Source organism: Micropterus salmoides, unplaced genomic scaffold (genome assembly GCF_014851395.1).
Source record: "Micropterus salmoides isolate LMB-PRFRI ecotype aquatic unplaced genomic scaffold, ASM1485139v1 Ms_hic_scaffold_4, whole genome shotgun sequence".
NCBI lineage: Eukaryota > Metazoa > Chordata > Actinopteri > Centrarchiformes > Centrarchidae > Micropterus > Micropterus salmoides.
In genome coordinates, this window is record NW_024043372.1 from 8,936,425 (window position 1) to 8,949,285 (window position 12,861).

The 12,861-nt window shown below is 38.9% G+C and overlaps 2 protein-coding genes across 3 annotated transcripts; one reads left to right on the forward strand and one right to left on the reverse strand.

The window, feature by feature from the left end:
- Positions 1 to 2,097: 2,097 nt before the first annotated feature.
- On the reverse strand, positions 2,098 to 7,968 carry ccdc51 (coiled-coil domain containing 51). 2 transcript variants are annotated; one of them, XM_038695662.1, is made up of 7 exons: positions 7,834 to 7,968; positions 6,746 to 6,838; positions 6,452 to 6,650; positions 6,119 to 6,256; positions 5,703 to 5,867; positions 4,814 to 5,020; positions 2,098 to 4,239 (listed from the first exon to the last, which is right to left on the reverse strand). In XM_038695662.1, exons 2-7 carry the CDS (start codon positions 6,748 to 6,750, stop codon positions 3,658 to 3,660), a joined length of 1,296 nt encoding a protein of 431 aa, XP_038551590.1. In that variant the 5' UTR covers positions 6,751 to 6,838; positions 7,834 to 7,968; the 3' UTR covers positions 2,098 to 3,657. The 2 variants fall into 2 exon arrangements, with proteins under 2 accessions (XP_038551590.1, XP_038551591.1); XM_038695663.1 differs by lacking the exon at positions 7,834 to 7,968 and adding an exon at positions 7,670 to 7,819.
- tma7 (translation machinery associated 7 homolog) lies at positions 7,961 to 11,844 on the forward strand. The gene is made up of 4 exons (XM_038695665.1): positions 7,961 to 8,097; positions 8,736 to 8,791; positions 9,398 to 9,485; positions 11,321 to 11,844. The coding sequence occupies exons 1-4, from the start codon at positions 8,082 to 8,084 to the stop codon at positions 11,353 to 11,355; spliced, it is 195 nt and encodes a 64-aa protein (XP_038551593.1). The 5' UTR covers positions 7,961 to 8,081; the 3' UTR covers positions 11,356 to 11,844.
- Positions 11,845 to 12,861: the final 1,017 nt, after the last annotated feature.

Genomic DNA, 12,861 nt, shown 5'->3' on the forward strand with positions numbered 1-12,861 from the left:
TTCTCTGTCATCTAGGTCAATGTTAAAAATCAGTAGGTTGTAACTGCAATGTGCCCAGAGGCTACACTTACAAATGCACTGTAGCTCTGAGCCCAGCATTTATCTTTAATATTGTGCACTTCCCCTTACAAATAAATTTTATAATTTGTTTATTTAATCCAGATGCATGTAGGCCTATATCTGTGTACAAGCAGTGTGGACAAATTCAACAGATCAGACACAATGACCTGGTTCATTGTGCAGGATGGTTGGCCATGTTCTATCAGAGGACCCACATTTCTCTGCCATACTTGTGCTGGATTGGTGTGTTCCAGTCTTTTTAATGACCTAAAGTTTTTCTTTTATGCAATCTTCTCCTGCTCAGACTGTTTATTCACCCAAAAAGCTATAATGAGCTTAATAAAAGAATACCAACATTACAATCAGCTAATCGTTTAAGCAATAGCTCACGACAGGCTGTGGTATTCGCGTCGGGCCCTGCAACCCCCTCAACTGTGATATAATAAGCACAATTTGACTATATTTCATCAACAGACATTTCTTTATGAATACAAAAAGTAGTCCCACCAGGCTACATAGCGCATGACGGTTGCTAAGCAACATACATCAAAGGATAATAAAATAATAACACTTTAATATTACACCCACCAGAAAGGGCGGAATTATGTCTCTCCTTGAGCAACAGGCTTTTGAAACTTAAACTTTGTTGCAAAATCGCAGACATCTGTGTGTGTGTGTGTGTGTGTGTGTGTGTGTGTGAGACAGAGAAGGAAATGTTGAATCACTTAATAAGCAATGACCCCCCACGAAGCTCAGATTATAACTCGAACCCTGTTTGTCGCGGAGTTATACAGATCTGTGCAAAGGAATTTGACGTCATATCCGTTGTTTGCGCTCATTATATCACCACTATGAACCAATCAGATTGCTTGATTTGAGCTACCCGTTTTATAATGTTTCATTAAATTCTAAACTATGTTATATTTCTATACTAATACAAATACCAAGTATCATTACTTTATATACTATTCTGATGTACATGGTATCATAACTCTCTAGTACAACACTCTGCTACATACTAAACCACACCACAATGTCACTTACCTTGAGACAGAACTGCACTATTCATCTACACAGATTAAACACTTGGCACGGGTACTGCAAGTATACTGCTTGCCTTGTAATTAAGAATTTTATCGCTCTTGTATAGTTTCTATTTTTACATAAATTCCAATTTTCATTTTATATACTAATTTGTTTCTCACTATTTTCTATATATCTGTACTTTTTCTATCCTTATGCTGCTTGATCTTTTTGTATGTTATATAATTATATGTTATATAATTATAATGTGGAATGTTATATAATGTGTTATGCAGCATTAAGATTTACCTTCATTAAAAAAGTACAGTATGTAAGTACATAATTTTGGCAATACAGTGAACCAGATATAGAAAAAAGGACAGAGATGGACAGAGCTGACTTTAACAGAGAGGCAGAACAAAGAGAGTGAAGCAGACTGATGAAGATGTAGTGACAGAAAATTAAATGGACTCAAGCAGGTTTCATCTCCTGTCACATATTCAGCTGCTGCCCCCTGCTGGTGCTGCTGGAACTTACACAATCTGTCTAAAACTAATCATCTGATGAAATTTCCTCATGTACAGCTGTTTTAGCAGAAAATTAAAACCCTAATGCCTCAACAAAGTGGTTCATCTGCCACAAAGCTGATGATTGATAAATGCTTTATTTAATTTTTCAATAACTCGCTGGTTCCAGCCTCTCAAATGTGAAGATTTCCTGTTTTTGTCTTGTCTTACAAGACAGTAAAATGATAATCTTTGGCATTAGAATCATTCAGACATAACAAGCATTTATAGACAGTGTTCTTTGACTGTGCAAAATCCTGCCAGGCATTTTTTACTTTTTTCTGATATTTTGTAGATCTAACAATTAATCAATGAAAGAAAACAACTGTTAGTTGCGGCCCTAACTTTTGCTCTGATGTACAATAATAAACACATGCTGCGCGTGTGAAATAAAAATTTGGATAGGCAGACAATGATAATGTCATTAACTCAGTCTTTCAGAAAACAATTAACGCTCAGCAGAACAAACAATTTAATACACAACAACATGAAGACACACAAGTTCAAGTACTGGAGGGGATTAAAAAGGAATTCAGAGTCTGCAGAACTCTATTAACATTTTTCTAAATTTTCTCATGAAGTTAGCTTTTGAAATTATACTTAATAATTAATTTATCCAAAGAACAACGAAGACAGCAGTGATTAAAGGCAGATAGCTTCGTAAGGGAACTTTACACATTACATTACATACACATTGTCATTGGTCAAATTTATTCACAACAATGGTTACTTAAATTAATGGAAAAATCCCAGTTCAGTTATTCTCATTATTTCTCATTCAGGTGTTTATACTGACCTCATGCACAATGCCATGTCCTGTGAAATGAGATCAAAGTTTCTGATCTAAATGATCTGGTGAAGAGAATCAACAAAATCATTAACATGTCCGGGGTGGAATCATGAACAGAGGATGTGGTGCCTCTGAGGTTCAGCTGTTCAACTACTGACAGGGCTGAATCAACTTACCAAAACAAAAACTCACTTGGCATTAGACTGACTTGGCCACATCAATTATCATCAGTTAAACTCATCACATCAATCTCAGTCCTATCCAGAACTGTCATAGGTGTTGATTTGGAAGATTTGTTGGCCAAATAATCACTAAATGTTTTTGTTCTTCTAAAAATGAATCCAAGTCTTTCAAATTCTTATTAGGAAAAACGAACATTTTTTCGACCAATTGTTCTGCAAAACAGGGAGGTTTCCGAGATGCAGTTAACGTGCAGCCAGCGTTGAAACAATTAGTTAATTAGATGATGACAGAAATTTGTCAAAAACATTTGGATATTCATTGAAGTTATTTATCATGTAAATGTGAGGATTTGTTGCTTTTATATGGCAAATTTAAATTAATTAAATATTGTTGTTGGTCAGCACGATTGGATTACTAACTGGGCAAAGCAGACAACTGCTGTGGAGCACCAAAGACCCCGTATTTAATTTCTCTGGAGGAGTATGCACCACCAAGTCAAAAAGATGTTGGCCCTAAGGTGGGTCCTGCATCATTATCGGTCTTTGACAGGGCCTTGTTTCATTATTAACATGCTGCATAATCCTAATTAAATTAGTCTATTTCAAAAGGGCCCACAGGGTTCAAACTGTGCTCCAGTGTTTCATTCTGATTCAGTAAAGATGTGTCAAATTAGACAATAAACCTGATGACTCATATCATAAGTGACAATTTAGAGGGGGAAATCAAGTTACAATTATGGACAAGAAATGACAAATACTGCTGAGCACTAGCAGTTGAATGCCGGACAGCTGGAGTTATGACCAATGTTAATGTGTTATCTTAAGATCACAGAATTAAAAACATCTTGAAGCAATCAGTAGTGTGGTCAACAGCAGCAGTAGATAAGAAGCCCAAATCAACACCTGTAACCAGTTTGTGAAAGTTACTTCCAAACAAGTACACCATCTATTCTGACATAAATAAGTAAGATTATTGCTCCCAGTGACTGATGGTGTTACAGTGCTTGTGAACACATTCACACTGGAGCTACCATGTTTAACCAGTTCCTCTGAGCAGCAGGTAGACAGCAGAGACGGTGATGGCGGTGGCGGTGTAGGTAAACACAGCGTTATAAACAGTGTTGGTCCTGATTTGTTCTCCCAGCGTCCTCTGAGTCTCCTCCAGACGCCTCACTGCCACCTCAGACCCCCACTGATCCCCTTTCTCTGGTCTCTCTGGTATTGCTACCTGCAGCTGAGCAGACTGTGTTTCAGCCTGTGGTCTGGTCTCCAGCAGCCTCCTCATCACTGACAATTCGTCCTCAACTCTACCGAGTCCCTGATCCAGTTGCTCCAGTTGTGGCGGGAGGGACTGCAGGAGGGATTCGGCCCTTTGGCTGCCAATGTGGAGGTCTTTTAAGGCTGAAAGAGGCACCGTGGGTGAGTCTGAGGCCGGACCTCCTTTGACCTGAAGGACGCCGACTCTCTGTGTGAAAACCTCATTCAGAGCGACCCTGAGGTTGTCGATGAGCGATCGGAGCTCGTCCTGCTGGGAGCGGTGGTTTCCAGCCTGGACTCTGAGGGCTTCCTGCAGGCTCTCTGGACCTTTCTGGGCCTCCAGCAGCAGATTCTTCAGCTCCTACAGACGAGAGAGGTGAAGATGTATCAGCTAAAACAAAGATCACTGCACACTGGTGTCCTGGTGATGTGCTGATATATACATATAATATACAGCACAAGAAACAATATCATAGGGAAAATGCTAACAAGCTCACAATGATAATGCTAACATGCTGATGTATAGCAGGAATGTTATTTACCATGTTCACTATTTTAGTTTAGTGTTAGCATGCTAACATTTGCTAAAAGGCACTAAATAGTAGTACACTAAGTAGAGCTGAGGCTGATGGGGATGTCATTAGTTTTTCAGGTGTTTAATCATAAACTGAAGTATTGGACAACTTAAGATTTGGACACGATGATGGCACTATCGACTGACCGACCTTGCCATCCCTAGTGCCATGCTAGCAAAAGAATTCATTTTAAATTATTAAAATAATAATAATTCCTGTCAAAATGTCAATAAATCATAACAATTTCTAGTCCCAACCTGCATCAAACAAGAAATGTTTTTTCAGTATTGTAGTTCAGGATGTTACAATTAGTGCTGAAACAAAAAGTAAATGAATCCACGTGCTATCATCATCTCTCACCTGCAGGCGAACGCGGTTGATGTATGTCGATCCCATGACCCCGATCAGAGCTCCGAGCACCGAGCCGATGACGGACCAGTTCTTGGTGCGTTCTGCTCTTGTCCTCTCCTTCTCGTGGCTCTCCCGGACTCCTGCTGAGAACAAAGCGAACTTCTCCCTCTCCGAGCCCTCTGCGTTCTCGTAAGCTGTCCGGAGACGACGCTCCTCCTGCGATCAGGACAGAACGTGAGGGTGGTTCATTATGAGTTAACTACAATCAGCTGATCTGTTATCCCTTAAACAGGTACATTAGCCCAGGCCAACCTCCACACATTCACAATAGACCATGTTTACCTTTTGTCTTCAGTGTCTTCAGTTACACCTCCATAATTAAGGCTACAGGAATAAATATTCAGATAGAGTTTGTTTTGTCCAGAGCTCTGACTGGACTTCTGTTGATCATCTTTATCTATTATGTTATTTCCATTCATACACAAGTTTTTTGTTTTTTTACAACACTAACCATGTACCTTACTCGTAAACATATCTGTAATTTTGCAGCATTTAGCATCACTTTCCTGCAGGGCTTTTCTCCTTTTAATGCGCTCCTTCTCAATGCCACCTTTTGTCTTTCTCTCTTCTCCAGCACTGATCAATTACGTGAAATGACAGGCAGAGATCATACCATTAGGTTAAAAGCAGGCACGGAGCTGACAGTTTTCATTTCTTTGCGACTGTAGCTGACCCGTGCCACTGTGGCTAACTTTAGACATTATTCCACAGGATAAATGTTCTTAACCTTCTTCTGACTTCAAACTATCTGGATCTCCAACACTGTAAAACCTAAAACAACAGTTTCTGTACATGCGTTTCGCTCCACCTGTTTTATGCACATTTCCAATTGCCTAACCTGCAGCAGTTTGTGCTCCAGCGTGGCCAGCTCCAGGTAATGAGCCTCCTCCCTGGAGACTCTGTCCAGTCGGTCCCTGACCTCCTTCAGCCTGACCTGCAGGGCCTCCAGGCTAACATGAGCCTCGCGCACCATCCCTCTGGCCACCATGAACGCTGACTCAGCCTGGAAGAAACACACGTCTGAGGCTCAGGATCTTTCTCAGTACCATTTGTCATCATTTGGCTTATGAAATTATTTAATGATAAATTACAGATGATATTAATGTGTTTACTGTTAATTTAATTATTTACAAAGACAGTTGCAAACTGGCTCTTTCTGAACAACTGCTTTGCTTTTACCGTAAAAAAACAAACAAACAACCTGGCGTCTTTTTTCATCCAAAACATGGAAGGTGCTTCTTACTGTCTGCTGACCTCAGTGACCTTGGCTTGGGCCACTCGGACCTCGTTGAGTCCGACAAACTCCTCGTATTTTTCCCACCAGTAGTTGACTGAGGCGGAGGCTGTCTGAGTCGCCCTCTGACCCCACTGCTGCCCCAACTCACCTGCATGCTGGAAAAGGGAGAGGAAGAAAAAAAGAGGGTAGTGTTTTTATCTGGTTTTGTGTTCTCACGTACTATCAGATGATACTGTTGTCTTTATTACAAAATAAACGCATAATAAACCAGTAGTAGTGTCAACATGTTGCCAATGATATCTATGATCAGAAAAGATGGTCTAAACAATCAGAAGAGGGATTTACTGTACCTTTAAGGCAGCCAGGGCACGCTCTTTAACCACCACGGCTCCACCCTTCCCATCAGGAGGGGAGGGGTTAGTGGGTGGCGGGGAGCCGGGTTGATGGAGAACACTGTAGGTCCGAACCAGAGTGACTCTGCCAGGCAGGGAGAGGCGAGACAGACAGCATGAGCCATGAGCCCGGAGACAGATCTGAGCTCCTCTGTACCTGACATAGTAAAGATACTGTTAGTCATCAGCTTCAGTGCTGTGTGTTTATGTAGCTTAGAAGCTCAGGTCTCCCTCTACATTGTGCAGATGTACCTCATTGAGAAGAGCAGCAGTCCGAGGTGCAGCTTGAAAACTGTCAGAGCTTCACTCCAACTGCAGCTACAGAACAAACACTAGAACAAGCACCTGTGAGAACAGCAAAATATTTTATTAAGTGATTAACAAACAATTAGTTGTGCACGTAGCAGACGTTTAAGGCATCTCATTTAGAGAGTCGGCTAGGAGTGCTGTTGTGTCAAAGGACTGACTATTTAACTGGGTCAAGCTTTTCCTGAAATATTTCTCAATATCTCAGCAATCCAACTGGTTTAAATTTGAAGGTTCGTAAGTTCCAACTTCTTCTACATTGATAATACTGTAAATGTAGACATTTAGGCTCTCATGGTACACAATGACACAGTTTAATCAAGTTCAAATTAAAAATCTTCTAATAAACTAGCAACAAAGTATGATACTGATACGTCCGTGACAAGCAATTATCAACTGAGAATATCCACACAAGACAATTACAGGTTGAGCTCTGACTTACACTACCAAATAAAATAATGACATTAGTAATACAAATGTGAGAGCTTGCATATATATGTATCGTGCAAGTCACAATAAGCAGTAATGTTTGTAATTTAATTCATGGTAATGGTTGTTAACAAAGCGCTTCCTGAAAACATTTTGCAGAGAGATGATTTACTTTTAATGTTTAATATGATAGTAAAGTGTGTCAAATGTAAAATTATATCTAGAATAATTAGAAAATTTACAACCTGGGGAAGGAACACGACTAATATCAACCACTCTGTAACTTCCATAAGTTCCAGCAGGATAAATGATTTCCCAATACACACAAACTGACCTCATTATAAGCAAATTAACATAAGACAATTGTTATTCTGATAGATACAGTTTACAAGGCCTAAGGTCATTAGTATAACTTAGATAACACTTTTTCAACAAGGTTACCTGATCGTTCTTGTCATTTCCCTGCTGCATTCCCAATTAGCTAGCTTTTAGCTCCACGTTGCTAACTGTTACCCAATAAACTGACTTCTTAGAAGTGTCAAAAATCGGTGACATCATGCGATAGTTTCACAAGTATATATAACAAGACATGGAAATAAATATACCTATTTTCTTCAATGTTGTCAAAGCGTACATGTCACAAGGATGCAGTTTTTTAGCTAACCAGTTAGCATCTTGATGTATGAAACAGCTAACAGCCGGGTGAGTTTTCGATCAGGCACATGACGGAACTCTATTTCCGGTTCAGAGTTCGCTCACTGGGGTCCTTCAGAGCGGATTAGAAAGAGAACTCTTCGCAACAAAAATACATTTATTTATTTCCGTCAGTCTATTGTGAGGACTTTTTAAAAACATGTCTGGCAGAGAAGGTGAGACGTCGTTTCATCTCATGGTCGTCTGAAAAGTCTGGTCATCAAGAGAGATAATGTTTGACAACGTAGCAAAACTCAGCGTAGCGTGTTGGTCTCACTGCGTGGGTTTGCTAAGCTAACGGCTGCTAAAGAGAGCGCGAGCCCGATAACGTCCTCTTCTTTCACCGAACTACATTAAAAATATCCCACATTAATGTTTTTGTTGTCAGGAAATATAAACATAAGAAAGACTGTGTATCTACACTATGTAGTGATCATGTAGGACATTCGGCGGTTGATTCGGCTAATAAATTTTTTTCCAAGCAGCGAGTAATTTAATCGAAGTCTGAATAACACTGCATTATATTATATTCGGTTTCCGATTGTGTTATCAACAGGCAAACTACTGTTAATTATAAAATGTGAAACTGTCGCGGCACCGTAGGTTTTCTGGTGTGAGTTACTGGATAAATCATAAATTGAAAAGCAGCTCAGGCCATATGTAACGTTAATATATAAAGATTTATCAAAGGAGTACTGCGTGGCTTCTGGCCATATGAGAGCAAACCTGTCTGTTCGCATAACGATATCAGTATTTCCATTTGAGTTCTTTTAGCAGCTTGTGAACTAATCTTTTTTAAATTTGTTGTCCTCAGGAGGAAAAAAGAAGCCACTGAAGGCGCCCAAGAAACAGTCCAAGGACATGGATGAAGTAAGTAACGTTATGTCCCTCTGGCCTCTCTGGACAGATTATTTTCTGTACGATTATTTTCATTTTCAGTTAATTTAACTTTTTTTTTTATACAACATGTAACTTTACGTTACATTTACGCAATTTTTTGTATTATTTGCACACTATGTATAGTTTGTGAATATCATTCAACACTATACTGCTCTTTTCACTTCATTATGTATAGTATATTAACTGTACATTTCTATTATCTGTATACTTTTCTTTTACTATGTATATTTTGACTGTTATGCACCACAATATTAAGACAAACGTCCTATGTGGAAACCTAAAAAACGTCAGAAAATAGTTGACATTGTCAAATGTCAGCTGAATGAATTCAATAAAAAAAAAAAAAGGAGAAATTGCACTGAAGCAACATTTATTTTTGTGTGCTGTTTTGGCTCTGTAAACCCATTATGATCATTTGTACATTCATTTTTAGGACTAAAGTGACTAATTTAAAAAGTAGTTAATTAATTATAGTTAATAAAGAAAATGTTAGTTGCTGCCAAAACATAAGACTGTAGCGACATGGACATGGAGCGAGTTCAGTCAAAGGTTCGTAAACCGCCTGTTTGTCTGCAGGATGATATGGCCTTCAAGCAGAAGCAAAAGGAAGAACAGAAGGCCTTGGAGGCTTTGAAGGCCAAAGCTTCTGGAAAAGGACCTCTAGGTAAGACCCGAAACCTACAGTTAATATGACGTGTATGTGAACCTTTTTTAAAGAAAGGTTTTAATACAATACTCACATCCACAATAATAGTTTTGCTGGGTTTAAGCTTATGCTTGATGCAATGGGTTAATTGTAGTGCTGCTGTAGATGCACATGGTGGAGATTTTGATATGTAGTTCAGCATTTGATTTCACCCTTAGCAACACAGCACTAAATAGGTGTATCATACATGGCCAGGTTTTATAAGATGTTCCTTTGAGCATTTTCGCCTTTTTACAGGTGCATCTCAAAAATATTGAATAAAAGTTAATTTACTTCCATAATTTACTTCAAAAAGTTAAACTATAAGATATTTTTGATTCATTTACACATAAAGTGAAAATTATCTAGCCTTTTTTCTTTGTTTTAAATCTAGATGATTACAGCTTACAGATCATGAAAATCAAAGTTTTAGTATCTCAGTGTATTAGAATTTTAGAATAAAGAATTTGTAATACAGAAATGTCGACCAGAGAAGAGCTCTAATCAGCTAATTAACTCAAAACACTTGCAAAGGTTTCCTGATTACATCGTACTTTTATCCCATTTCCTGCAAATTTGTACCACTTTCCGGGTTCTGCTCATACTTACAGAACTGGAGTTACATATTTCTGTATACAGACTGTATGTTTTACAGTTTAAGCATATATTGTCATCACAAAGAGTGTGCCATCATGTGGTGGATAAATACAATTTAAGAACTCAATAAAAAAATATTAAAAATGTAATCAATATCAATGAATTTGATGTATCAAACCAAATATACATATAGAAATGTTCAAATGTTGGCCTCTGTGCAATATATTGGTTATTAGTTATATAATTAGTACGTTTGAATTGTCCCCTATTAATTAGGTTATTACATGATTACTGATAATTTCTTCCCACAGATCTTCTACAGCCTCCATATGCTGCTTGACTTAGCTTTTTATTTTTTCTAACGGAATATCTGACTCCGCTCTCACAGCCACAAAGTCTTTAATGTGCTTGCATCTTGCATCTTCGACAAGGTTGCACTTCTGAGCTGTAGACAGCGCTCTGTCGTCGATACGAAGGCGTGTGTGTGTGTGTGCACCCGCCCTCAGTGAAACAGCTACACAGAGAGGAGAGAAGAGAAGCAGTATGCTCATAAATTAAACCAAAACATAGCAGTGTTTTTCTTTTTGTTTAGCTTAAATGCTTTTAAAAAGACACTTATAACAATAGGGAAATGCAATTTTTTATAAATTTCAACCACATTTTTGCAGATACCGCAACATTCTGCATTTAACAGCTGATTCCATTTTTATTATCAAATCCTGTTTACCACATCACGGAAATCATAGGGTCCTACCATTACTAAATAGATATAATAATACACTATTATAATAATCTTTATTTCTAGAGCACACTGCTGATGTGCACTTCCCATTTTTCTGTTCTGTCGTTCACTGGGATAGAAAGCAGCAATCGGCAGAACCGATGATTTTCCAGTGTAATAACTTTAAAAGGTGGATGACAAATCCCACAGTTCTTGTTCAGTGCCAAAATGGAAACAAAATAGAAAGTTTGTCTGACGCTAATACGAGGCTCCAGCAGAGATAGACGCACCAAGTACTCTAATTTGTGTTCTAAATCAGTCCGGTAGGTACCGGTCATATAGGAACCGGTTCCATATTTGCACCGGCTTTCGGTACCCAACCCTAACAAACACGCTGTTACAAGCTCTTTAAAATGTTTCAATGGATTGATTGGTCGGATTAGAGGTTTTCTTGCACACCCAAATTCCACTTGTGTTTTTTTTTTTCTTCCTCCAGGCAGCAGTGGCATCAAGAAATCAGGCAAGAAGTAAAGTCTGAATCTGATGACGGTGTTTCTTTGCTCCCTGGCTTCACTCCTGCGGCTGCGATGTCTGTATGCTCGCTGAGTGAGAGTTTTGCTCTGTTAAACGTGGACTCATGAAACTAAAAACCTGCCCTGGTGTTGAACTCCTCCATCAGTGAAAATGTAGAGTAAATGCATTTAATACTTAGAGGATTTCAAGGACAGGAACATCTGTTGCCAGTCTGGCCAGCTTCCCATATCATAACTCCTAATAACGTGTAATTAGAGGTTTCACACTGATATTTTTTGTTCGGAAAAGTTCACATACGCACGACCAAAATGTAAACACTCAGTTTCAAAATGAAGGTCTGCACATGCGATCCTGATCTCCGCCGTATTTTGTGTTGTCTATGTGAAATTTTTAACCATCAGAAACACAAGTCACAATGTTGTTTTGTTCTTCAGATTTTTGTTGTATTGTAAAGAGGGAGATACTAATAAAGTTTTTGTAATTACTGCTTGTTGTTTGATTATTTGGTTTTTTGGAGTCTCAACCATCAAACTGTTTAACAATAGTGCCTTTTATACCCCCTTTATTTACAGTTTCAGGCCTCATTAAATCAGTAATTTGTCAAAGCAAATTTTAACAACCATCTTTTATCTACACCTCAAATGGCCTCGGAGTAATATTTGTAAGTACTCTTTATTACAGCTGTTATGTGATTGCTGATTTGTAATTCAGTAGAGTTCAGTTATTCTGTGATTAACTTATTTTAGCTGACCATGCTAACCACTATACTAGCTGTCTGCAGCTAATGTGTTGCTAGAACATTTTAAGGGTTGAGTTATTGTTTGGCTACTGACACTTGTGTTTTAGTCAATTTGTTAGGTACACCTTGCTAGTACCGGGTTAGACCCCCTTTTGCCTTCAGAACTGTCTTAATTCTTCGTTGCATACTTTCAGACTTTGGTTCATATTGATATGATAGCATCACGCAGTTGCTGCAGATTTGTCGGCTGCACATCCATGATACGAATCTCCCGTTCCACCACATCTCAAAGGTGCTCTATTGGATTGAGATCTGGTGACTGTGGAGGCCATCGGAATACAGTGAATCTATTGTCATGTTCGAGAAACCAGTTTGAGATGATTTGAGCTTTGTGACATGGTGCTTTATCCTGCTGGAAGTAGCCATCAGAAGATGGGTACACTGCGGTCATAAAGGGATGGACATGGTCAACAACAATACTCAGGTAGGCTGTCGCGTTTAAACAATGTCCAATTGGTCCTAAGGGGCCCAAAGTGGACCAAGAATTGAATTGACATGAATTCAAGCGTGGTACCGTGAAAGGTTGCCACCTGTGCAATAAGTCCATTTGTGAAATTTCCTCACTACTAAATACTCCACAGTCAACTGTTAGTGGTATTATAACAAAGTGGAAGCAATAGGAACAACAGAAACTCAGCCATGAAGTGGTAGGCCACATAAAATTACAGAGCGGGGTCAGAGCGTGCTGAGGCGCACAGTGCACC